The sequence below is a fragment of the Dromiciops gliroides genome, chromosome 4 (assembly GCF_019393635.1).
Source record: "Dromiciops gliroides isolate mDroGli1 chromosome 4, mDroGli1.pri, whole genome shotgun sequence".
Taxonomy (NCBI): Eukaryota; Metazoa; Chordata; class Mammalia; order Microbiotheria; family Microbiotheriidae; genus Dromiciops; species Dromiciops gliroides.
The window spans coordinates 30692989-30719842 of NC_057864.1; the positions used below are offsets into that span (position 1 = coordinate 30692989).

At 47.1% G+C, this 26854-nt stretch overlaps 1 protein-coding gene across 1 annotated transcript in view; it reads left to right on the forward strand.

Annotated features, from left to right (window-relative positions):
• Positions 1–19865: 19865 nt before the first annotated feature.
• Positions 19866–26854, forward strand: part of PDZK1IP1 (PDZK1 interacting protein 1) — a 9973-nt gene continuing 2984 nt past the window's right edge. Inside the window, exons 1-2 of the mRNA XM_043963111.1 lie at positions 19866–20301; positions 24139–24247. Of these exons, the coding sequence (XP_043819046.1) occupies positions 20229–20301; positions 24139–24247 (182 nt within the window). The 5' untranslated portion in view covers positions 19866–20228. The remainder of the gene's footprint in view (positions 20302–24138; positions 24248–26854) is intronic.

Consider the following 26854-nt stretch of genomic DNA (forward strand, 5'->3'; position numbering starts at 1 on the left):
GGGCAGGTGGGGGAGGGGCGGACCTTCCTTGGTTATGGGGGGAGAAATGGCTCTTCTTTGGTTATGGGGGAGGGGTGGCCCTTCTTTGGTTATGAGCCAGGGCATGTCAGGAGCTATTTGGACAGAAAGGCAGAAGCCTCCAGTGGTTCTGGCTGAAGCTGGGCCAGTGGGCCACATTTTCCCTGTGCGTTTGGAGGGAGATTGGGTAAGGGCCAGGGGGTGGGCGCCACTAGGCAGTTTATTCTGTTTCATTGAGGAGGTCAGTGATAAATCTTACAGACTCCACCGGGATCTCCTAGGACTCATCACCAGCAGCAAATGCATTCCCGAGTGAGCTCTGGCTGCCTTTCTCTCTTCTGCTCCCACTGCCAAGTGACTCAGGGAATGGCTGCTCAGTGGGTGTGCCAGTCCCCTGGAGGCCCCCCTGGATCTCTTGCCCCCCATACTCCTCTAGGACAGGAGGGACCCCACATGTCTCCACCAGAGCTGGTGGCCCAGGTCTCTTAACCAGGCAGTGTCTTGGGTCTGGCCTGTCCCAGACCAAACCTATTTGGGTTCCAATCTAAGCCTAGTCTCCTGCTACCTATGTGACCTTAGGTAAGTCACTTTTCTCTGTGAGCCTTGGATTCCTTCTCTGTAAAATGAGGGCATTGGAATAGATAACTCCTGAGGACCCTTCCATCGATAAATCACTTACCCCAGTGCCTGGCTCATAGTAGGCCCTTCATAAATGTTTCTTGAGGGGATCTACCCAGCATTCCATCTCCCATTGTGGTCCACACTTCCTCCTCCTCTTCACGTCTAGGTCAAGCTCTACCTTCAGTATGAAACCTTTCCAGAGTCCTCTAGGCTATCAGAGCTGCCCATCCACCCACACTTCCTGCTCTTAATCTTTTATTTATTCCCTGTGGCTGTTTAGTTGTTTTCGGTCAAGTCCCACTCTTTGTGACCCCATCTGGGGTTTTCTTGGTAAAGACACTGGAGGGATTTACCATTTCCTTCTCCAACTCATTTGACAGATGAGAAAACTGAGACAAACAAGATGAAGTGACTAGCCCAGGGTCACACAGCTAGTAAGTGTCCAAGGTTAGATTTGAACTCAGGAAGAGGAGTCTTCCTGACTCCAGGCCCAGCCCTCTGTGCACCATGGTGCTGTATTTTACTATATTTGTATGCTTCCTTGTCATTCGTATTGGGCTGTGAGCTTCCCTAAGGGGAATCCTTTGATGGAAAGATTTCTGGGGCCCTGGGTTCTAGGCCCTGCTCCAACCCATCCTCTATACGGCTACCATACTGATGCCTCTAAATTCTCTGTCTGCCAACCTATGAATGTGTCTGTCACCAGCAGAATAGAAGTCCTCTGTGTGCAGCCTTGCTTTTGCCTTTGTTTTCCTGTCACCCAGGAAGGTGCTTGGCACATAGTAATCACTTCGTAAATGTTTGTTCATTGACAGCTTCCTCTCTTGTATACCTGGGCAAAACCACTGCTCTGGGGTCCTCGGTTTCCTCCCTTGTCAAAAGAGGGAGTCAGATTCAAGAGTGTCTATAGGGCACTCCCTTAGGACAGTGTCACATTAGGCGGGACTGTAGCTTATTGGGAGTAAGTATATATCATTGCCCAAGGTCACCCACTGCCAGGGGTCAGCCAGGATTCAAACCACAGTGTCCTCAGCTCGGTCAATTCTCTTAGCCTGACGAGTCATGGCACCCTGCAGATCTTGGGTATTCTTTCTCTTCCGCATAGTAACTTACCAATTTTGCTTTTGCTGAATGTTTGTCTGAAATCTGGGGCTCATGACTTTGGGCTTGGAAATCCTCAGCCATGGGGAGATTTTCTCCTAAGGGGAAAACTGACTGGGAGAGAATTCAGCTGCGGCAGTGGATTGGCAAGAGGCCTGGCCAGAGCCACAGTCCCAGCTCTGACACTTGATGTGTGACGGTGGGCAGGTCATTGAAAACCTCTGCCCTCTAGTTAAGTGGGAAGAATGGTCCAAGACTATTTGGAGGTAAGTGCTCCACAGGCCAGAGCCTGCGAGGAAGACGGGGAGCTTTTGTTCAGGCTGGCGGCCTGGGAGCAGATGCTGCTTTCTGGCTGGGGCCCTGAGATGCTTCCAGTGCTGGTCAGTGCCAAGGGAACAGGCTATGGAAATGTGGCATGTGGGAGCCCTCCCAGTGAGGTGGACTTGGGTTCTGAGCTGTGTCTGCAGTGGTGGAGAAGAGCTGCCCTGGGCTGTCCTCTCTCCCCGGCTCCTCTTCGGGACCAAGGACAGCCACCTACAAGGGGGCTGGGGCTAGGGCTCTGTGCAGTGACTGGTGTGAGAAAGAAGCCTGTCCTCCATTCCTTTCATTACCTGACTGCCCCTCAGTTTCTCTCTGTGTCAGAGAAGGAGCTCTCTCCTGGCTCTCAGGCTTGGTGATCTTGGGGCGGACATTAACATTTGAAAGATGAGGTTTTCAGTTATTGCACAGAGGGAGTCACCTCGGGATGCAGGGGTGGCTGCCTTGATTACAAGGAAAGGGCGTTAGCTCTGGTTCCCAGGAAAGCTTCCGGGGCTTCCAGAGTGAGGCCCAATTCCCAGGGCTCTACTAGGGTGTCAGTCAAAGTGATGGACGGCTAGGGGAGGAGCTAATCCTGCAGGTCGAGACTCCCTGGAGGAAGGATTATTAGCAGCCAGAGTATAACGGGAGAGGCTGGGAACCTGGCTGGGAGATCATTCCCTCCACACCTCCAATGGCTGCCTAGGCTCTGACACAATGTTAGGGCTGGCATGTCCTCATTGGCCAACTAGTTCAGCCCCAGTCTAGAGTCCCCTCCACAACACGCCCACAAGTGGGCATCCAGCCTCAGCTCCAGGGATCTGGAGCCCCCTACCACTCAAGATAGGCCCCTGCCACCCACGGGGGCCCATTGGCCACTCTGGGGAACATCCATCAAGAAGCTTTTCTTTACTTGGATACTTACTTGTGTTTGTATCGTCAGCATTTTGAGCAATGCCTGGCCCACGCTGTCACAGGCTCACTCTGTCTATTCTGTCTGTCTCTCTCTCTTCTGTCCTCCACAGGAAAGTCCTTCAAATACTTGAGGACACAGGGAAAAGGTCCTGCCCTTGATCTTATCATCACCCGCTCATGGTCCCCTCCACAGTCTAGAACTCAGAAATCTCCTCTTTCTAACCCAAGCCTCCTTCCCATCCAGCTCTCCCTGGCTCTCCCCTTTCCTAAATCTATTCTGACCTTAGCACAACCTGCAGCTCTCCAGCCCTTCCTGCTTTCCCAGGCCAGCCCTCCTGCTGTGGTCTCTCTTTTCTCCCTTTCAAAATCTTGAACCTAGATCCTTCCAGGTTAATTTTACACTGTCCTCTACTGTCAAGTCCCTCACCCCCTTGTCCCAGCGCTGCTCACTCCTTTTGAAAATCTAATCTTGGATCCTTCCCACCATCCACCTTTAGTTTCTAGGAGGATGTCACAGAAGCATGCTCTCTGGGGCAATTACAAATCGGTGCAGCCGACCTCCTTTAGGCCCTCACTCCTGGATGGCTGCTCTTTTACTCATTCCTCATGCATTCCCTAGCCCACTCCCCACCATGGCCATTAGAGATCTTCTCTAAATCCTCCTTCTGACCGAGTCACTCCCTTTTCTCTCTGTTTCTCTTCCCTTCTTTCTTCCCTTTACTTCTGTCTCTGTCTCTCTGTCTCTGTCTGTCTGTGTCTGTGTCTCTGCCTGTCTCTCTGCCTCTCTGTCTCCGTCTCTCTGTCTGTCTCTCTCTGTTTCTCTCTCTCTTCTCTTGCCACTCTTCTCTCTCCCTCTACCTTCTTCCCTTTCTGCATTTAAAGCCTTTTACTCCAGCCTACCTTTCCACACCCATTGCATATTACTTCCCTTCCCAAACTTTCTAATCTAGTCAAACTGGTTGTGTGTGTGTGTATGATTTTTTTTTTAAATACAAGACACTTTGTCTCCCATTTTAGAGTCTTTACTGTGGCTATTCCCCATGCCTGGAATACTCTCTCCTCATCTCTGCCTTTTAGAACCCTTTTTAAAAAAAAAAACTTTTTTCAAATGACTCTTTGCATGTGAAGCCTTTTCTTTTCCCTCCCCCATAGTTCACATGTCCCTCATTTGGAAACATTGCATGTATTTTTATAAACAGATGCATTCTCTCCCCTTAATAGAATATAAGCCCCATGAGATTAGGGGCTGTTTCACTTTTAGCTCCGTATCCCCAGCACTTGTTAATGAATGCTTATTGGTTGCTTGTTCACCATTCCCCGAGACTTCCATACTTGTCCATAATGAGGCATGAATTGTTTTCCAGCAGGTGCCTGGGCTCCCCTCCCTCCACTGATCTGGGGGAAATGCCCAGTCGTCTCCAGAAATGCTGATGGGTGTGCCTTGATCTTCCCCCTGTTTATGAAGGTCGAGTAAGACAATATTTGTTAAAAGGGCAAACATAAAAGCCCATAGAAATGCCAACTTGTATCATTAGATGACCTCAGGTCTAAATCCTGGCTCTGCCACTAACTCAGTATGTGACATTAGGCGAATCGTTTCCCCTTTATAAGCCTCAGTTTTCCCATCTGTAAAATGAGGGAGCTGGAGTCCTTCCCAGCTCTCTCATCCTGGGGAAGGGGAGGGAGAACTGGTTTCCCATTTGGGGCCCCTTTGCAGTTACTCAGTGTGGCCACAGGAGGGAGGCCAGCACTCATCCAGCCTTGGACCTGGCTTGGTGCTAGCAGAGGTGCTGAGGGAAAGCAAAGCCTCCAGGGACTATTAAAAAAAAAAAAAAGGATTATGGCCATCGGCATAATGAGCCTCCATTCTAGCACCCAGACTCCAGTCCTTGGAGCTGCTGGGGCTTGGATCATGACCCTCTGATAGTGGGGGTAGAAGCCCCCTGTTGGAGTCCTGGCTCTGTGACCCTATGTAAGGTGCTTCCCCTCTCGAGGCCTCTGTTTCCTCCAAAAGGAAAAAATCTTCCTAAGACCTTTATTTTTAAGTGTGGGGTCCACACTCCTGCAGGCGACTTGGCTCCTCTATGCCTCCGTAGGTGACATCTTGAGCAGCTGTGGCCAAAAAGCTTAATCTCTTGTTGGGCGATGAACCTTTCCTGAGCCTGAGAGCACAGTCATATGGTATTACCTCTGGACCTGCATTGAAAGGTTCTTCAGCTCACTGAGACCTCTCAGAACTCAGGACATAGACTTCAAAGACCAGGCATCAGGGGACAACCTCAGTGAAGGGAGCTTGATAAAGGGAGACAAATACTTGCTTCCCATTATTTTTCTTTTCTTTTTTTTTTTTGTGGGGCAATTGGGATTAAGTGACTTGCCCAGGGTCACACAGCTTAAGTGTTAAGTGTCTGAGGCTGGATTTGAACTCAGGTCCTCCTGACTCCAGGGCTGGTGCTCTATCCACTGTGCAACCTAGCTGCACCCCCCATTATTATTATTATTTTTTTTTTAGTGAGGCAATTGGGGTTCAGTGACTTGCCCAGGGTCACACAGCTAGTAAGTGTATGTTAAGTGTCTGAGGCCGGCTTTGAACTCAGGTACTCCTGACTCCAGGGCCGGTGCTCTATCCACTGCGCCACCTAGCTGCCCCCCCCCATTATTTTTCAATGCTTTGCTAGGTTATCATGAGGTTCAGATGGGTAACATGTCCCATCAGTTTGCTGTGTGACCTTGGGACAATTCCTTTCCTCAGCCTCAGTTTTCACCTCTGTAAAATGGAGGAAGTGCTTTGATCCAGCAATACCATTGCTAGGTTTGTATCCAAAGACCCACCCACCCCCTAAAGAGAAAGACCTACTTGTACATATATATATATATATATATAATATCTTTGACAGCTCTTTTTATGGTGGCTAAGAATTGGAAATCAAAGGAATGCCCATTAATTGGGGAATAGCTAAACAAACTGTGGTATATGATGGTGATGGAATATTATTGAGCTATAAGAAATGACAAGCAGGAGGATTTCAGAAAGGCCTGGAAAAGCTTGTATGAACTGATGTATAGTGAAGTGAGCAGAACTAAGAGAACATTGTGCACAGAGACAGCAACATTGCTGGATGAAGAACTGTGAATGACTTAACTATTCTCAGCAATACAATGACAAGACAATCCCAAAGGACTAACAATGAAGCAGACTATCCACCTCCAAAAAAAAGAACTGCTATTGATGGAACGCAGACTGAAGCAGGCTATTTTTCACTTTCTTTCATTTTTTCTTTTCTTCAAGTTTTCTTGTACGAAATTACTAATACAGTAATGTTTTCTATAAGCACACATGTACAACCCATATCTGATTGCTTATGCCTGAAGGAGGGTGGAGGGGAGGGAGGGAAGGATGAAAATTGGAACTCCAAACTATAAATAAAACTGGTTTTTATTTTAAAAAATTAGTACCCAGCAAAAAAATCGAGGGAGTACACTAGGTGGCTTCTCCCAGCTAATCTCTTATATTTTCTTTTCTAACATGATCTCTGTTTTGATGATCCCATACTTACTTATCCAGCTCTAACCTCTCTGCTGAGCTCCAGTTTCCCATCTCCGACTGCCTGCAGGACATATCGTATTGAACTAGATGTCCAGTATACATCTTTTTTTTTTTAAGTGGGGCAATGAAGGTCAAGTGACTTGCCCAGGGTCACACAGCTAGTAAGTGTCAAGTGTCTGAGGTCGTATTTGAACTCGGGTCCTCCTGAATCCAGGGCCAGTGCTTTATCCACTGCGCCACCTAGCTGCCCCCCAGTATACATCTTAAACTCAATATGTGCAAAGCTGATCTCATTACGTTTCTTCCACTTCCTAAGTTCCCTAATGTGGTTAAAGGTGCCATCCTCCTCCTAGTCCCCTAGGCTCAAATCCTAGGTGTCATCCTTGACTCCTTCCTGTTTCCCAAACACCCTGCCACAAGTCTCTCCCCACTCCAGTCTATCCTTCACTAAGCTGTCAAGCAATTTTCCCAAAGGTCAGTGTGAGCATGTACTCATCCCCCCCGCCCCCAGAATTAGGAAAGTTGGGATGAGGAAAGTTTTGGAGAAGAAGTAGGAGGAGAACCAGGAGGGGAAGGCTGGGAGGGGGGTGTCCTGAAAACCTAGAGAGAAGAAAGTGTCAGAGGAAAGAGTGCTCAACAGTGTCAAAGGCTGCAGAGAGGTCAAGGTGAATGCTGATTGAGAAAAGGCCATTGGATTTGGTAACTAAGATCAGTGGTGACTTTGGAGGAAGCAGTTTCAGCAGAATAATGAGGCCAGAAGCCAGATTGTAAGAGTTTATGGAAAGAGGGAGAGGAGAGAAAGAGGAGGCACTGATTTTTTTTTCTGTTTAGAATTTTATTTTCCAAATTGCACGTAAAAACAAATTTTGACATCAGTTTAAAAAAACTTTGTGTTCCACTTTCTTTCCTCCCTCCCTTCCCATCCCTCACCCCCTAGAACTCAAGCAATTCAATATAAGTTATACATGAGTAGTCATGGAAAACATCTCCACATTAGCTAGGTTGTAAGAGAAAACATTAAAAACAAAACTTCAGATTAAGGAACTGTCAAAAAATGCTTCAATCTGTTTTCAGATACCATCAGTTCTTTCTCTGCAGATGGATTGCAATTTTCATAGGTCCTTCAGAGTTATATTGGATCATCGCATTGCTGAAGATAACCACGTGCTTCCCAGCAGATCATCTTACACTATTGCTGTTATTTTGTATACAGTACATTTCACCCTGCTTCAGTTCATGTACTTTCCAAGTTTTTCTGGAGGCACTGATTATAGATACCATTTTCAAGGAGTTTGACTACCAAGGGCATAAGAGACATAGGATGATAGCAGGGATGGAAGGGTTTTTTGAGGATAGGAGAGATATCAGTATGTTTGTAGGCGGTAGGGAATGTGCCAGTAGAGAGGGAGAGATTGAAAATAAATGAAAGTAGGGATCATAGAGGGGGCAATCTTTTGAAGGAGATGGGGTGGAACGGGCTCACTTGAACAAATAGAGGGGTTTGCCTCTGTAAGGAGTAAGGCCACCTCTTCATATAAGACAGGGGTGAAGGAGAGAGAGAGAGGCAGAAGGCACCTGAGTGATAGGAAATGAGGAAGAGGGGAGAAGAGGGAGTTCATGACAAATGGCTAGATATTTTTTTTCTAAAATATTAATCAAGGAGCTCAGCTGAGAGAGCAGGGGGAGGGAAAGCTGTGGAAGGTTTAGGAGAGATAAAAAAGGTTGGAAGAGTCCCTATGGAGTGTGGGATAGTGGGTTGATAAGAGAGGTAGAGGAGGATTGCCTGGCAGCAGTGAGGGCCGGGTGGAGGTTCTGTAACATAAATTCATAGTCAGAGCAGTTGCATGATTCACTCGTTCCACATATCCAGAAAATCTCATTATTTCTACCTTTATAACATCTCTTGTCTATATCCCATACTCCCCTACACACTGCCATCACCATCATTCAGGATCCTATAAACTCTTTCCTGGACTATTACAAAAGCCTTTTGGTTGTTATCCCTGTCTTGGGTCCTTCCTTATTCTAATCCATCCTACACTCAGTTGCCAAAGCAATTTCCCTAAATTTTAGGTCTAACCTACCTACCTTACCGGTACCTCCAGGATCAAATACTAAGTCCTCGTCCAGCATAGCTTGGCCCATTCCTACCTTCTTAATCTTCTTCCCATTGGATGATCCAGCTCCACCGGCCTTCCGCTGTTCTCAAACTTCTGTCTGGATCCCCATGTACTACTTACTGCACCCTGTGCTTGGAATGCTTCCCCTCCTTATGTCCTTCAATACTGAGCTCAAATCTCCCTTTCTCAAGGTGGTTTTACTAGCACCTTCCCCTTTGAGATTATCTTCTACCTGTACGTATTTTGTAGCTGCGTGAACTTGGGTAAGTCACTTAACTATGTTTGCCTCAGTTTCCTTATCTGTAAAATGAGCTGGAGAAGGAAATGGAAAAGCACTCCAGTATCTTTGCCAAGAAAACCCCAAATGGGGTCATAAAGCATTGGACACAAATGAATAACAACAATGCCGTGTCCTGATAAGAAACACGAGCAGCTTTCTAGTCATGGAATCTCAAGGTCAAAGACTCATACAGCCCTTGTATCATGAAGCCAAGAGAGCTGAAAGGTAGCCCAGGAAACAGGAAGAAACCTAGTTTCCCTGAACCTTATCAACCATTATCTCTGACTGAGGGTGATGCTCCTAGGCCTCATCTCCCTGGCCCAGAGGAGGGAGGGAGGTCCTTGCCCTGTTTGCAGTTTTTGTTGGATTGGGGGCAGCTGTGGCCTGAGGCCTGGACATTTAGTGCCAGGTCCTGGCTCCTGATCGCTCAGCTCCCAGATGGCCCAGGTCAGGGAGAGTCTCCCACTGTCCTCTATATGACCAGAGGTTGAATACTGCTGGAGGTGATAGATTCCATCTCCCTTGGATGATAGAACTCCCAGTTAAGCAGGTGTGCACGGGCAGGTGGGCAGGTTTCAGGGAACCATTATGACCTCTCCCTCACTTTTTCCCCCCAAGCTGGTTTGTTTTTTTAATTCTATTTAATTCTATTTTATTTTCAGTTCTGAATTCTCCCCTCCCTGCCCATTGAAAAAACAAGAAAAAGTCATTACAAATATGTATAGTCAGGCAGAACAGCTCCTTGTGTTAGGCATGTCCAAAAAAAGAAAGAAAATGATTCTTCTGTCCTCTGGGTCCATCAGTTCTCTCCCTGGAGGTGGCCAACCTGTTTCATCGTGAGTCCTCTGGAACTGTGTTGGGTCATTAGGCTAATCAGAGTTCTTAAATCTTTCCCAGTTGTTTGTCCTTACAGTATTGTTGTCATTGTACAAATTGTCGTACAATGTGTGTAAATTGTATATTTGTTATACTGTATAAATTGTTCTCCTTTCTCCTCACTCTTTTTTTTGGGCAGGTCAATGAGGGTTAAGTGACTTGCCCAGGGTCACAGAGCTAGTAAGTGTCAAGTGTCTGAGGCCAGATTTGAACTCTTGTCCTCCTGAATCCAGGGCTGGTGCTTTATCCACTGCGCCACCTAGCTGCCCCCCTTTCTCCTTACTCTTGACTGGCTCCTAAGTGTAGGGGTGGGATGGAGGAGGGCCTTGAACGGGGGACATCTGACTTCTTCCTGATGTTCCTTTTATTTTTTGCCTTGAGAGCCCCTCTCTCTTTCCATGGCTCTGGGTCTGCTGCACAAGGCCCCCATTCCCCCTCTCCCATTTCCAGAGCTGCTCCCCTTCTCCCCCTCCTCTTTGGGCTGTGGTGGGTGTGGGTGGATGGGGGTATCTGCTTGAGGGGGACTGTGTGCCTAACAGATGCTTCTTTAAGAGGTCAGAATGAGGGGTAGAGGATGACACATGACGACCAGGGAATTATAGTTCAGCCAATGACGGAGGAGAGTGACCAGGACCGCTGAGGGGGGACCAAGCCCCTGCCCAGGGACTGCTGCCATAGGAGAGGGAGGTGTTGGAGGCAGCCATGGCCTCTGGCTCTCTGGGACCTTTTTGTCTGGGATGGGGGTGGGGTTGGGGGAAGGAAAGAGACCAGACTTTAAGATATAAGAAGAAAATCCTTACAAGGGAGAATAGAGTTCTTTTAAGTTTGGCTTGGCCCTTTGCTAGTGTGACCTGGGGTGAGTTACATCCCTTCCTTGAACCTCCATTTTTGGTCACTCCTAGCTCTAAATCATACACATTCCCCAAAGTCTAGCCCTTTTCTGCCCCCTTCTCTTCCCAAGCCCAGGCCCTGTTGGTCCAGCCTTGTGTGAATCATCAGCATCTTTGGGACCCGGGCCTCCACTGACTCAGCTGATCCCCTCTGATCCCCCAGCTCACCCGTGTCTGCAGACTGGGCTAGGCCTCCCCTCTGAGGATTCCAGGGGATCAGCCATCCCCTGTGTGGCAGATGTGGGCAGAATTCCTTTTCAGCATTGAGGTGGGGCATCTGGGAAACCAATCCTTTTTACCAGGACTGGATTATGGTGGGGGTGATTGTGTTTGAGGAACTAGTCTAGCTTTCATGGCTTTCTCCATCCCTCCCCCTCCCCCCAAGTTTGGGGTGTGGGGAAGGGGAGAGTCTGTTTATGGGGAGGGGACCCCTGAGGCTGGGCCCCTTGGACACAGAGTACCGCTTCACTTGGAGAGGTAGCATCTCTTTCCCCTGCCCCAGTTCCTTGCAACTGAAGTCATTAACTCCCTGTCTTTTCTTGTGAATTCCTTGGGGAAAGATTGATTTCATCCATGGACAGCTCTGCCTTCTTTTCTTCTCTCCATCAGACCAAGGGACCACCAGGAGCTCCCCTTTTTATAGCAAGGGCTCTTTGAGCGCAAGGCTGGGAGACACCTAGAGATTAGGATGCTCCACTAATGGGTACTCAGCCCTTGGGTGTCACTGTCTTATACCTTTTCTCTTCTGATTAATACCTTGCTCCAAAGAGACCTCTGTTGCCTTTGAGCTTGACTGAACAGTATTAATTGAGCTCCAACTGTGTGCCCACCCCTATGTTCAGTGCTGGGAAGAGAAAGATGCTTCAAGGATCTTACAGTCTGTAGCATCTGAACCTCCTGTTGGTTACTCCCAGATCCTTGGAGCTCAAAGAGATGATGGGTGATCGCAATTGATCCTTGGCTCAGGAGCCCCCATTTCTACTGAGTCTCCCACCCCAAGCCAGAACAAAGCAGATGACATCATAGTAAAACAAAGGATACTTAAAACAGAATACAAGATAATTAACAAAGGCTTAAGCTATGCAGCAAGGTGGTTTAGCAGTTTGAGTACTAAGCCTGGATTTAGGAAAATCCGAGTTCAAATCTAGCTATGTGACCCTGGGCAAGTCACTTACCCTCTGTTTGCCTCAGTTTCCTTCACTGTAAAATGGGGATAATAATAGCACCTACCTTGCAAGGTTGTTTTTAGGATCAAATGAGAGAATATTTTTTGGGGCAGGACAATGAGGGTTAAGTGACTTGCCCAGGGTCACACAGCTAGTAAGTGTCAAGTGTCTGAGGTCAGATTTGAACTCAGGTCCTCCTGAATCCAGGGCCAGTGCTTTATCCACTGTGCCACCTAGCTGCCCCCAAATGAGAGAATATTTGTAAAGAACACTTAGCATAGTGCCCATTGTTCAGTACGTGCTTAAAAAAGATTTATTTTCCTCCTTCTTTTCCTCTCACCACATATTTATTAAAGCTACCACTTCCCAAGCCTCCAGACACTGGAAACTGTGAGTTCATCTCTAGCCTGTATCTTTTACCCATTGGAAAATGGGCCCAAGCCCATCCATTCACTCTGGTGAAAGATGCTCAGTGGCAGCAGGTCCCTTCTTGTCTCTGCTCCCTTCTCTGGCTTCTCTGCAGAGGGAACAGGACAAGGGGGCTAAGGTCTAGCAGCCCTGGCCTGGGTTCCCCTCATGTCAGGGATGCTCTCCTTTCTCATCTCTACCCCTGTCTTCCATGGCCTTCTTCAAGCATCACTCAGCTCCCACCTTCCACAGAAGTCCTTTCCCCACCTTCAAACTGGGAATGCCTTACCGCTGAGGTTACCTTCCATGATCACTATATATCTTGTGTTGTGATACTTGGGGCTCACTCTCCCAGAGGGAGCCCGGCTCCATGACTTTCTCAGCTTTCTGAGGGACAGCCTGAGGGGTTGGGGGGAATCTCCTTTCTAATGCTTTCAGGTTGAATCCCCATTCAGGTGTGTTCCCTTCTCCTAGACTGTTAACCACTGGTGATTAAATCTCTGAGTTCCATGTAACCAATTATCATCTATTATCTTTTTCAAAGAGATATTTAATTTGTAGATATAGCAGGAAAAAAATAAAATGTTTGTGGGGCATACTCTCTCCTAGACCACCTTGGTCCCTGGGAAGAGCAGGCTCAGGCTTAACAGAATTTCCAATGAGTCATAGCTGCTGGATGAGTGCTAGTCTCGGTTACTGCTGGTCCAGGTCCCGAAGAAGTCCTTTTCTCCTTAGGAACTTGATGTTGGATGGGTGAACTGCAACAGCCACCTCTGGATCAGTGGCTCTCTCTCCTAATATATATATATATATATATATATATATATATATATATATATATATTTTTTTTTTTTTTTTTTTTGGTGAGGCAATTGGGGTTAAGTGACTTGCCCAGGGTCACAGAGCTAGTAAGTGTCAAGTGTCTGAGGCCGGCTTTGAACTCAGGTCCTCCTGAATCCAGGGCTGGTGCTTTATCCACTGCGCCACCTAGCTGCCCCTCTCCTAATCTTTTGAAGCTCTCAAGGGTCTAACCACCTTCAATCCATCTGAGTTCAAATCTGACCATGGACACTTAACTAGCTTTGTGACATTGGACAAGTCACTTAACCTCTGTCTGCCTCAGTTTCCTTGACTGTAAAATGGAGATAGCAATAGCACCTAACTACCAAGGTTGGTGTGAGGATAAAATGAGATATTTGTCAAGCACTTAACTCAGTGCCTGGCACATAGTAGGTCTTATATAAATGTGGTGGTGGTGGTGATGATCATGATGATGACAGGGAAGAAGGGGAGAGAGAGAGAGAGAGAGAGAGAGAGAGAGAGAGAGAGAGAGAGAGAGAGAGAGAGAGAGAAGGGAAACTACAGGATGAGAATGAGGTGCTGCTAGTAATTCAGTTTGGCTGAAACCAGGGGTGTCCTGTTTAACAATCAGCTCTTCAAAAAATGTGTGTACATCACACTCAAGTTTAATCTGTATCATTACAATGTTCTCCATTACTTTAAGTCTAGACAACCACCAAAACAATAAATGGTGGTATGTAACATTTACTCATTTCCAAGGTGTAAATTCCCCCCCTGAAAATCTAATAATCGGCTCTTGTAAGTTGAAGGTGGCTCCAGCATGGCCCTGGTGAGGACCTACTGTGCTTGAAGGAGAATAGTGTGAAGTAAGGCAGGGAAAGTCCTTGAATGTCAGGTTAAGGAGTCTGCGTTTTATTGTGGAGATGAGGGAGCTGCTTCTGTCATGTCTTACTGGATACTCTCTCCTTGAGTTTTTACTACTCTTTTTGTTCTCCACCTACTTGTCTACTCATGCAATCTTCACCTACTATGTGCCATGCACTGTACTAGGTGCATTACAACTATCATCTCATTTGATCCTTGCAACCACCCTTCGAGGTGGATGCTGTTATTATCAGTGGAAGAAACTGAGGCACAGGTAGGTTAAGTGACTTGTTCAGGGTCACACAGCTAGTAAGTAAATCCTTTGCTGAATCATCATTCCCTAATTGGAGTGCTTCCCAAATCTTTGTCTTCATCCCTCTTTTCTTCATTCTCTACACCTGGTCTTGGAGATCTTTTTTATTATTATTATTTTGTGTGTGTGTGTGTGTGTGTGTGTGTAGCAATGAGGGTTAAGTGACTTGCCCAGGGTCACACAGCTAGTAAGTATCAAGTGTCTGAGGTCAGATTTGAACTCAGGTCCTCCTGAATCCAGGGCCGGTGCTTTATCCACTGCACCACCTCGCTGTCCCATGGTCTTAGAGATCTTATCAGTTTCCATGGGTTCTAATGCCATCTGTCTCCAGATGACTCCCAGAGCTTTGTGTCCAGCCCTAGTCTCTCTGCTAAGCTCCATTCCTGAATCACTGAGCAATCATTAGGCATCTCTAACTAGATGCTCTCAAACTCATCATATCTCAAATCGAACTCAGCCTCCCCGCCCTAAACCCACCCATGTTCCAGACTTCTTTCCTTCTTTCTGTTGAGGGCATCGCTATCCTGTCACCCAGGTTTCCTGCCTTAGTCTCATAGTCTACTCCTCTTTCTTCTTCATATACTTCCTCTACTTCCAATTGGTTGCCAAATCTAGTTAATTCAACCTCCACAATATCTTTCACCTCTCTCCCTTTCCCACACAGCTGCCGTGCTACTTCAGGCCCTCATTACCTCTTGCCTGGACTGTTGCAAAAACCTAATTGGAAACCTGGTTTCCAGGTATCTATACACACAACTGTCAAAATAATCTCCCAAAGCCATGTCATTCCCCTGCTCAAGAATTTTCAGTGACTCCTTATTACCTTTAAGACAATATGTAAACATTTTAGTCTGTCACTGGAAGCCTTTGCAAACTGGTCTCTGTCTCCCTTTATAGACTTAATTGACATTCCCATTTATACATTCTGCTTTTCAACTAAACTCAGCTACTTGCTGTTATTCCCCCAACATTCCATTTCCTGCCTTTGCTTTTGCATAAGTTCTATGTCTGGAATGTTCTCCCTACTATGTCCACTCTTAGAATCTTTAGCTTTGATTGGAGAGGACCCTGGGAAGATGGCAGAGTCAGTCAGAAAACTTTGGGCTCTCCAAACTTCCTCCACAAAAAAGACAGAACATTGCCTCAGAGCAGCAGAAATAAACACAGGACAAAGCAGGTGTCCTCCTAAGACAATTTGAGAAGACCCCAGGTTTGAGTGAAGTGCAAACACCTCCAAGCCAACTCTGCAGAATCAACAAACACCAAACCCTGAAGGCAGCCTCAACCTTAGAACTTTCATCTCACAGACAGTGTGGGAGATTGATGATTGAGTTATTTGTCCTTCTTTCTTGGAAGAGGACCATGACAATGGGGTGATATTATGCCTTGCAGTGAATTGGATTTAAGTGAGGGAGGGCTGTGTAAGGTCACTAACCTCACTCTCTCCTCCAGAGCCATCTGGGTCCAGTGGCAGCAAGATGTATATCCAGCGGCACAGTGGATAAAGCACTGGCCTTGGATTCAGGAGGACCTGAGTTCAAATCCAGCCTCAGACACTTGACACTTACTAGTTGTGTGACCCTGGGCAAGTCACTTAACCCTCATTGCCCTGCCCCCCCTCAAAAAAAAAGATATATATCAAGGTGACTGAAGATGGCCCTGGATGTTTGAGGCAATTAGGATAAAGTGATTCGCCCAGGGTCCTTCCAACTTCAGGGCCAGTGCTCTATCCACTGAGTGACCTGGCTGTCTTCTTGATAATTGAGTAGGAGAAGATTGAAAGACCTTCCACTGTTGAGGGATGCCAAGCACAGCAGTGCTGACTAGATGTGTTGCAGGCTGTGACTATGGGGAGAAGGCACTAGCATGCATATGGTGAGTGCAATAGCAAGGGATGGAGACTCTGTGGGCTGTGGGAACCTGCAGGAGTGCAGAGTCTAGTTTCAGTTCCAGGACAGAGAGGGCAGCTGTAGTTTGCAGCCACTGGAGGGACCACAAGGGGCAAGATCTTTTGTGGGACAGTGTTCCTGGGGTCCTAACTGTGGCTTAGGAGTGAAGAGAAGAGCCTAAGGTTGGGACCCAAGACAGACCTCAGAAAATAAATGCTAAAAACAAAACAAAACAAAAATAAATAAAAATGAGAACGCAAAGGAGAAAGAACCCAAATATAGTTACTATGGGGATAGAAAAGATCTGGGTTCATATTCAGAGGAAGGTAATAGAGCTAAAAAAGCCATTCCTTTTTCAGTGAGAAATGTCAAGGACAAAGCTTGTCCCAAGTGCAAAAAGACTTCTTGGAAGAACTTAAAAAGGACTTTAAAAACCAAATAAGAGAGACTGAGGAAAAATTAGAGAAAAAAATAAGAGCAATCCAAGAAAATTGAGAAAATTATGAAAAGAAAATCAACCAACTTGAAATAGGGAATGAAAAACTTAAGGGAGAAAATAATTCCTTGCAAACTACAATTCAGCAAGGGGAAGATAATGACATTCTAAGACAATAAGAACTCATAAAACAAAACCAAAAGAATGAAAAAATAGAAGAGAAAGTGAAACATTTCATCAGAAAAACAACTGATCTGGAGAAAAGATTGAGGAGAAATAAGAATAATTGGACTACCTAAAAATTATGATTAAAAAAGAACCTTGATACAATATTACAAGAAATTATCACGGAAAATTGCCCTGAAGTTCTAGAACAAGAAGGCAAAGCAAAAATAGAAAACTCTACCTATCACCACCTGAAAGAGATCCCAATAGAAAATCTTAGAAGGAATGTCATAGCCAAGTTTCAAAGGTTAAGGAGAAAATATTGGAAGCAACAAGAAAGAAAATTAAATATCACAAAGTTACAATAAGGATTACATAAGACCCAGCAGCTACTACACTAAATGACCATAGGTCTTGGAATACTACCAGCAAAAGAACTGGAGTTACAACCAAGGGTAACTTACAAAGTGAAGTTAAGTATAACATCTTTTCTCATTTTGTATTTAAGTTTAAAATTACCTCCCCAAAATACCTCAAACCCTCTTATTTAGAAAAAGAATCTCTAGCTTCCTTCTGGGCTTAGAACATGGGCAGGAGATTGTGCTTAAGTCATGGGAGCAGATGGGTCATGAAATAAATCTAAGAGAGAGGAGAGAGGATTCAAGGCATTGTTGGCCCATTCTTGTGCTTCTAGCTGTATGCTAGGCACCATGGGCTCAATGTAAGAAGGAGGAATCTTCTTTGGGAGTTCCCAATCTGATTTGGAAGCCAGGGCAGAGATTCAGGCCAGGGTCAAGTCAAGTGGTTGGGTGTGGGTTTTGTCAGGGAGGTTGGAAGAGGGAGAGTTGGAGAAGGGCCCTAGAGGGAGGGGGAGGACTTGGGGAAGTGGTGAGAAGAGGTCATCCTGGGAGAGGTGGAAGGTGACTGTCAAGGAGGAGGAGGGCTTGACTAACTCCCAAGGGAAATCGTTAACAGCTTGGTCTGAAGAAGGTTGTTCAGAGGCCATGCAGTAGCCATGACTGGGGCTGGAGTTGCTAAGTACTGCAGAACTCTGACCTAGTCAGATCACACCTGGAGCACTCTTCATTTTAGGAAAGACATGGTTTGATGAGCTAGATAGCATTCAGAGGAAAGAGACTAGTGTGGGAAGAGGCATGTTTAGCATGGAGAAAAGGTGGCTCAGAGGGGATGTGAGAGCTGTGTCCAAGTGTCTGAAGGATTAACATGCAGGAGGGATTAGCCGCCTTCTGCTTGGCTTCCCCCAGAAAGCAGAACCAGGGTGGGAGCTGGAAAGAGGCACATTGGGCAGAATGTCAGAAGCTTCCTCAGAATGAGAGCTGTTCCAAATTGGCTGCTTTGGCGGGGAGTGAGCTCCCCCACATTAGAAGTCTTCAAGCTGGAGCTTCTTATTGAAGTTTGGGTTGGACTAGTTGGCATCCAAGGTCCCTCCAACACCCAGAGTTCTGTGGTTCTGGGACCGTGGGTCCCTTTATTATTAGGAATCTCAGTTTCCCCATCTGTGAAATGGGAATAACAATCCCTTTCCTCACTCCCACTGGTTGGCCCTAAGGAAGGGACTTCATCAACTTGAATGTTTATAGAAATATGAGCTTATTGCTACTATTTGGGCTTGAAGATGGCTATAGGCCATGGTCTGAATGTGAGGATCTAGGAGACAGAAGAGGGGGCTACTAAGATTTTTGCTTCAAACCCCAGTGGGGAGCTGAGGAAACTAAGGTCAGGGGTAGACTCCCATGGAAGATACCCCCCCCACACACACACACCTGCCCAGTGGAAGTAGCTGGCTTTAGACACTAGCCATATGACCCCGGGCAGGTCACTTCACCCTGTTTTGACTCAGTTTCCTCATATGTCAAATGAGCTGGAGAAGGAAATGGCAAAATACTCTAGTATCTTCGCCAAGAAAACCCCAAATGGGGTTACAGAGAGTCAGACATGACTGAAAATGTCAGAACAAGAAGTGTTTTCAGAAGGGGCTGGTTCCTGAGGACGGTGGGACCCTGGGTCTTAAAATCACAATCTCAAAGCCTCAGAGCTCAAAGGCTCACAGGACACTGAGTCTAACTCTGACTCAAAATATGGATTCCATCTAAACATGGCTGGCAAGAGGTCATGCAGCCTCTTCTGGGAGACCGCCAGTGACTGGGAGTTCATTATTCTCAGAGAACCCATTTCATTTGGGAACCGCCGAAATCGCTAAGTTTTCCCTTACATTAGAACCAAAATCTTCCTCCCTCTAAGATCTAGAACTCCTCATTTCCCCCCGGGGGGGGGGCAAGCAGGCCTCAGTTTCCCCACCTGTGAAATGAAGGGCTCGGACCATGTGGTCTTTACAGTTCTTTCCACCTCTTGTTTCTGTCCCTCCCATCCCTATGGGAACTCTCTGAACCTTTGCGTGCAGCTCTTGTGTTTCCCCCTTACTGGAGGATTTGAGTTCAGGCACCAATCACAGGTGGTCTTGGAGGATGCTCTCTGTGGCCCTGAAAGTTGTCCTCTGTCAACGCATCCACATGTGCTTCAATTAGTCCCTCAGTGTTATGGTCTCTAGCCCCCTCCCCACTGTGGTTGGGAGTCAGGAAGACCCGAGTTCAAATCTCTGCCTCAGTTTCCTCAACTATAAAATGGGGAGAATAATAGCACCTACCTCCCAGGGTTGTTGTTGGGGTCAAATGAGATCCTATTTGCAAAGTGCTCATCCCGGTGCTAGCTGGATAAAAGCCTATTCCCTTCCTTCACCCCCTGGACACCCTCCAGATGCTCATTGGGCTTCCCGAAAGTGGCTCTCAGAGCTGACCATCATCCTCCCGGTAGGTCTGAGCAGGCCTAAAGACAAAAGGACTCTCCTTGCCCCTCCCCTACCTTCATAAATCCTCCACACCTTGTCTGTTTCTAGGGTTGGGATGGGCGCAGTACCAGTTCCTGTTACTCTCTCAATCATTACACACAACCAGTTCTTCAGGAGAGGCCGTTTTGCAATCTATGATCTCAGCCAGCCCAACTCTGGCTTCCCCACAGAGCTGTCAGGGGGTGGGGCGGGAGACTCGTTAGCAGCTCCAGGAGCCCTGGGAGGCAGTAGGGAGCTCAGGACACAGAGATTAGGGACCCTAGGGGGCCCTGGATAGTCAGTGTCCCCAAGGCCTCCGGAAGTGCCTCCTCTTCTTTCCAAGGCCTTGGAAGGAACTTTTCCTGCCCCTCTCCCGGAGGGCTGAGGAATGGGCAGAGGGCTCCCAGACCAGTCCTTAGGGGACACTCCGAGTGCCAGGCCAGGGCTCAGTGCCAGTGGTAGGAGGGGCTGGAGTCAGGAGAGGTGGGGCAGGAGGAGTTGCTGACCCACCATCTCATTGTTAGAGCTGTGGAAGGCAGGTCTTCTGGGCCCCCACCTTCGAGCCCAGCCCAGCAGGAGTTTCTGCCTCAGAGGCCCGAGAGTAGCTTCTGATACTGGGAGCAGAGGAGAGAATAAGCAAGGAATTCTGCCTGCCAGGACGAGACAGACTCCAGGCATGGACACCCCTAAACTGGTCTTGCTATGTCTGCTTATGGCTACAGAACCGGTCACCTGTCAACGACATCAAGGTAGCCTGCTGGGTTGGGGGGGGGGGGCTTGAGGATTTCCTGGGAAGTCAGTGCCCTCAATGTGGGGTCAGTGCCAGGCTCTGATTGATGAACTGTAATCCCAAGTGAACAAACAGTTCTGTTCTGCAGTGGAGACATTCCTGTCCTGGGAAAGACTATCTGCTTCAGAGTCAGGGGGCCTGGGCAGTGCTGCCTTCTGCTGGGGGGCTTTCTCTGAGAATTTTGGCCACTCCCTTCCCCTTTCTAGGACTCAGTTCTCCCATATACATATATATATATACATATATATATATATATACACACATATATATATATATACATATATATATATATATGTATATGAATGATGGGGTTAGATGAGATGATCTTTATTTATTTATTTATTTTTGTGGGGGCAAGGACTTGCAAGTGACTTGCCCAGGGTTACACAGCTAGTGTCAAGTGGATGAGGCAGGTTTTGAACTCAGGTCCTCCTGAATCCAGGGCCGGTGCTTTATCCACTGCACCACCTAGCTGCCCCAAGATGAGATGATTTTTGAGGGCCCTCTCAGGTCTGACATAATCTAGCAGGGTGCTCTGCCCAAAGAAGGCACTTCCTAACAACTGAATCTGGGTTCTATATTCCAAGGGCCCTCCCAGCTCTGCCATTTTCTGCTCTGGGCTCTAAGGGACCTTCCTGTGCTGACCTTGTCTCTTCTCTAATCTAAGGGTCCCCTCCCTGCCCTGACATTCTTTGGGAGGAGGGATTTTCTTTAGCACTCTGCATTTGTGGGTTTATTCCCTCCCCTCTCCATCCCCTTCTGGTCTACCATTCATTTCAAAGTCAATGATGCAAACAAAGATTGTTCCCCAGTGGGAGCTGGGCAAAGAAAGGGATCCTCGGGTCACATAATCACATCCTCAGAGGGGGATGGGATCTTGGAAGCATCTAATTCAACCTATACCTGAGCAGGAATTCCTCTTGTATGTAGCCCACAAAGGGTCATTCAGCCTTTGTTTAAGGAAATCCAATGGAGATGGGGGACCCCTTCTACTTTTGAGTAGTTTTGATTACTCTAATGGCACACTCTCAGTTGGCTTTGGCTCTTTGGTGAACTCGTTTTCCGCATCTATGAGATGGGCCTAACAATGCTAATTAAGCATCTGAATCCAAATTTGCCTCAGAAAGTACCAACCAGATTAGGGGCGAGGATGGGTGACTGACATGTTATTACACCAGAGGCTCATGGATGAGGGGGGGGTCTAGTAAAATGGTTAATTCTAGGACAGTCTGGGGGAGGACTTGAGGATGGAAGAAATGGGGACTTTGCATAGTGAGGAGGTTGTCACATTACCCAGAGGAAATGGCTTCAGATTCTCTCTTCTCTCTAGACTCCTGTCCTGAGGGATCCAAATACTGTCATGTCTGACGTTGGGGTGGATTGGAACCAAGACAGAAAGAATTGGACTGAAAATGGGGAGATTGGGTCCCTGTGTACTTCGGCTTGGTGATGTGACATTGGTCTCTTCCCTATCCTGAGCCTCAGTTTCCTCCAGAGGGAGGGGGTGGGGCTCAGAGCCATTGCCCCAGGTCTGGCCTTCTGAGGCCCTGAGCACTTGCTAGCTGTGTGTCCTTGGACAAATGCCTCATGTACTCTAAGGTTTCTGTTTTCTCCACTGAAAAAAATGAGGCTAACACCATTTATACCACCCATCTCTTGGGGCACTTGGGAGGGCAGTGCTTCCTTAGCAGATGGAGCCAGTGGGACACTTGGTGCGTGCCATAGGGTAAGGGGAAGTGCCAAGGATGCTGATGGGAGTAGGAGATGAGAGCTTAAGTAGGACCTGGGGGAGATCATGGAATACCAGAGCAGTGAAGGCCCTGAGGACATAGACCAGCATATTAGAGATGAGAAGGGCCTTGAGGAGGGTCAGAGGTTGTTCAGTTGTGTCTGACTCTTTGCGAGCCCACTGGGAGTTTTCTTGGCAGAGATACTGGAGGGGGTTTGTCATTTCCTTCTCCAGCTCATTTGACCGATGGGGAAACTGAGGCAGACTTGCCCAGGACTTGCCCAGGGTCACACAGCTAGTGAGTGTCTGAGGCAGGATTTGAACTCAGGAAAATGAGTCTTCCTGACAGCAGGCTCAGCACTCTGCCTGCTCCACCACCTAGCTGCCCTCTGGGGTCAGAGGAATTGGGTTCAAATCTTGACTTTTCCCATTTACCACTTATGGGACACTTGGCACGTCACTTAACTTCCCTGGGCCTCAGTGTCTTCATCTGTAAAATGGACCACATGGCCTCCGGGGGCCTTTCCAGCTCTAGCCAGATGATCCTATGACCTTAGAACATAGAAAGTTATTGACATGAGGGCTTTTAGAATGTGGCACAGCAAATGTCAGGGCTGGCAGGGGCTCCCGAGATGATTTTGTTACGCTCTCCCATTTTAGAGATGAGGAAACTGATTTCAACTGAGGAGACTTGCTCAGAGTCAGTTGCACAGCAATTTAATGTCAGAGGTTAGATTAGAACCCAGACTCTTGGTCTCTTCCAGAGTGTTCCCTCAGCTCTCACATTTTTTTTTTAAACCTTTTCAAAGCTTATTTACATCTGTTTGGTCATTTGATCTCCAAGATAGTTTGTGAGATGACAGGGATTATTACCCCAATTTTGAGAGGGAAAGGGAGGCTCTCACAAGGGAAATGACTCTCCCAAGGTCTCGGGGACCTTGCCATGCCATGCCATGCCAAGTACAGAGCCAAGGTTCATTCTTTCTGCTAGACTGTGAGAGTGTGCATTGTTTCCGGGGTTGACCTCCCTAGCCTTTCCTTCTTGTCTAGTGCTTGGAGAAAGGAGGGGCAGCCTGTGAGGCCCGGAGCTAGGCCAGGAAAAGATTTCTGGTGGGCGAGAAAGAAAGGCAGAGGAGACTTCTGGCTAGTCCAGGGAAAAAGAAGACATCAAAATGCATGTGTGGGCCAGATCCGCGAGTAAAGGAAGCTTCCTAGCCCCATTTCATCCCACAGGTTTCTGGCCTGAAAACAGTGCAGTTGAAACAATGTTGCTCCGGGGCAACAATGCCTTGATACGAGAGTGACTTTGGCCTTGGGGATGTTCAGTGAGGATGGTTACTCTAGAATAGGATTGTACTCATTGTCCTATCAGGAGAGATAAGGGAGGGACTTCCCTGGCCCAGGGACCAGGGCTGTCTCTTTCCAATAGTTTTTCCTTAAGCCCCAAGACGTCCCGCCCCCCCAAAAGAACAGAGACTTCTTTGTACCCATAGTGCTTATTACAGTGCCTGGCACACAGAAGGTGATTAATAAATGATAGTTTACCTGATTGGACTTGATACTGGGTGGGATTGTGGGATACCTCAGTAGGGATGGGGTGCTATCAGGAGAAGGAAATATTTGGAAGTTCCCCCCCACACACTGGGGTTACCCTAAAGGCCTGGAGGACACCCCGTTCACTGTCCTCTCTCTCTTTTTTTTTTTTTTTTGGTGAGGCAATTGGAGTTAAGTGACTTGCCTAGGGTCACACAGCTAATAAGTGTTAAGTGTCTGAGGGTGGATTTGAACTCAGGTCCTCCTGACTCCAGGGCCGGTGCTCTATCCATTGTGCCACCTAGCTGCCCCTACTGTCCACTCTCCTTGGCCTTGCCTCAGGCTTTTCCAGACGTGGACCATCAGGCCTTTCACTTTCTATGGAGAAACTCCACCTTCTGAAACAGGATTTAGCCCTTTGTTCCAATCTATTGAGATCTTTGGGGATAACAAAGCTTGTGGTCACCTTGAACCCTAGGTTTTTTTTTTCTATGTAAGATGAAGTCCTGTATCTTTCTCTCATTCTTTCTCTAGGTCTGGGGAGTCTGGAGCCATGGATGCAGGGCTTGATCGCTGTAGCTGTATTTCTGGCCCTTGTGGCCATTGCTTTTGCTGTTAATCACTTCTGGTGCCAAGATGATCCGTAAGTGACACCGTTGCTACCTCTCTTCCCCAGCGGCCTTTCTTTTTTGGTCCTCTTTTCTATCTTAGGGGAGGCAGTATGGTCTGGTTGCATGAGATCCTTGGGTTGGGGGTCATAGAACCGAGGTTCTTCTCCAGGTTTGGGATTGCTTTGCTTCATGACCTTGGCCAAGTCGTTTACCTCTCTGAACCTCAGTTCCCTAATTTGTAAAATGGAGATACAACCATCTTGGTTGCTTCACAAGGGTTTGTCAAGATTGCAGGAAAGAATAGCCAGGAAGTACTTGGGAAACTGTTGAGTGCAATATTATTACTATATGCAGAGGGTCATTATTATTATCATTGCTGTTGCCTCCCTCTCTATGGGATGGGTCTTACCCTCTGAAGTAATCAGTCTTTCCTGCTTGTGCTCCCAGTCTAATATATTCAGCCAAACAGGGGAGGAGGGTGGGAGAGTGACTTCTGAACAAGGTTGGGCCCTAACTTGTGCAGTGGGAAGGGCTTGATACCAAGTCCCAGGGTGTCTACCTGCTTGGGATTCTGAAGGAAGGAGAATCTCTGCCCTCCATGCCTCCTCCCACTTTCTTCAGCATTCTCCCCTCCCTTCTGCTCCTCCTCCTTCCTCTGTTGTCCTCCCTCCTCCTCTTCACATGTTTCTTTGTCCTCCTTTCTCTCCTCCCTCCTAACCTTTTACTACCCTTTTTCCTGCTTCCTTGTTTTCCTCTTCTCTTACTTTTCTCCTGCTTCTTTTCCTAGTCCTCCTTCTTCCCCTGACACCTTTCTTCTCTTTCCCTTCTTTCTTTGCTTCCTCCTCCTCCTCCTTCTCCATTCCCTTTCTCCTTACTTTTTGTCCTTTCCTCAGACAGTGGGAAACCACTTTCCTCCGTGTCTGCAATTCTGGGAATATTCTGATTTTGTGTAAGGTCTCCCACAGTGACCTCATCCCTTGTAGTCCCAGTGAGGAGTTCAGGCTAGGAACAGAACTGAGTTACAAGAGCATTTGACAGAGCCTCAGCAAGGCAAAAGCACCTCACTCTCTCTCACCTCCATTCAATCAGCTGTCAGATCTCATCTGTGTCTATGTCCACGACATTTCTGAAATTTGATCCCTTCTCTCTACTCAAACATTGAATACCTTATTTCATCCCCTCTATGCTGGACTGTTGCAATAGCCTCTTAATTGTTCTTCCTGCTTCAAGGCTCTTTCCACTCCAATTCATCACTCACACAGCAGCCAAGGTGATTTATTTAAGTCCACATCTGACCAAATCACTCCCCTACTCAATAAACTCTAGTGGCTCCCTAACATAAAATTATTAACTCCTTCATGTGGCTTTTAAAACCCTCCCTGAGCTACCTTTCCACAGTCTACAATCCAGCCAGACTTGCCTTCTTCTAAAATTTTTTATTATTATTTTTTTTAGGGCAATGAGGGTTAAGTGACTTGCCCAGGGTCACACAGCTAGTAAGTGTCAAGTGTCTGAGGCCAGATTTGAACTCAGGTCCTCCTGAATTCAGGGCTGGTGCTTTATCCACTGCACCACCTAGCCACCCACCAGACCTGCCTTCTTGCTGATCCTATCCACACCACCCTGTATCTCATCTCTGTGCCTTGTCACAGGTTATTTTTCCTTATGTCTGGAATACATCTCCTCTCCTCCACCCCATAGACTCAGATATTTTCTTCAAGACTCAGCTTGAGCATCACCTTCCACCTGAAGTCTTTCCTGATTCCCTCAGCTGCTTGCACCCTGGTCCTTCCCCAAACTCCTTTGTATTCATTTTGTGTTGATTCTGTGTACACATTCATAGACTCAAGCTGTCTTTCCTGATAGGACTCAAGCTTCCAGAAGGGGAGAACTTAGTTGCTTTTGCCTTTGTGTGCTCAGCCTCTAGTACAGCCCCGGCAAATTGATTTGTTGGTTGGTGACTTTATATTATCACCCCTCTACCCCAGAGCAAACACCCCCCACAATTGCTCACAGGCTCTATTCGGATATGGGATGAGGGCAATACATTGAGATAGATTATGTGACATCACTTAGCCAGATCACACAGCACCAGAATGTAGCTGAATTGGGATTCAAATTCATACTTTCTGGTGCCACAAAATCTCAATGTCAGTATACTGCCACCCAGTTCAGTCCATACCTGTAAAAGAACCCCTTAACAACATCTAGCCTCTGCTTGAATACCTCCAGTAACAGGGAACTCATCACCTTTTGAGGCAGCCCCTTCCACTCTGGGATCACTTTTCTTTGTTAGGAAGTTTTTGCAGACAGTGAGCCTCCATGGACTTCTCTGTAACTTCTCCCTTTGGTCCTGGTTCTGCTTGAGCCAAGCTAGACAAATCCAATTTTCTTCTAGGTAAGAGCCCTTCAAGAACTTTTGGGGTTGCCCAATGTTAAGTCATCTAGTCCAACCCCCTCATTTGCAGAGCTTTGCCTATTTCTCCCCTAATAGGGACTTATGATCTCATGGGTGTAGGGAATTTTTGGTGAAGAAAGCCTACCTTTCATCAGAGTGCCTTTCACTTTTTATTGAATTCAAGTGAACACCCCAATCACATCCCCACCAAGCCTCCACCCTCCCCCTCCCAGGTTCTGTC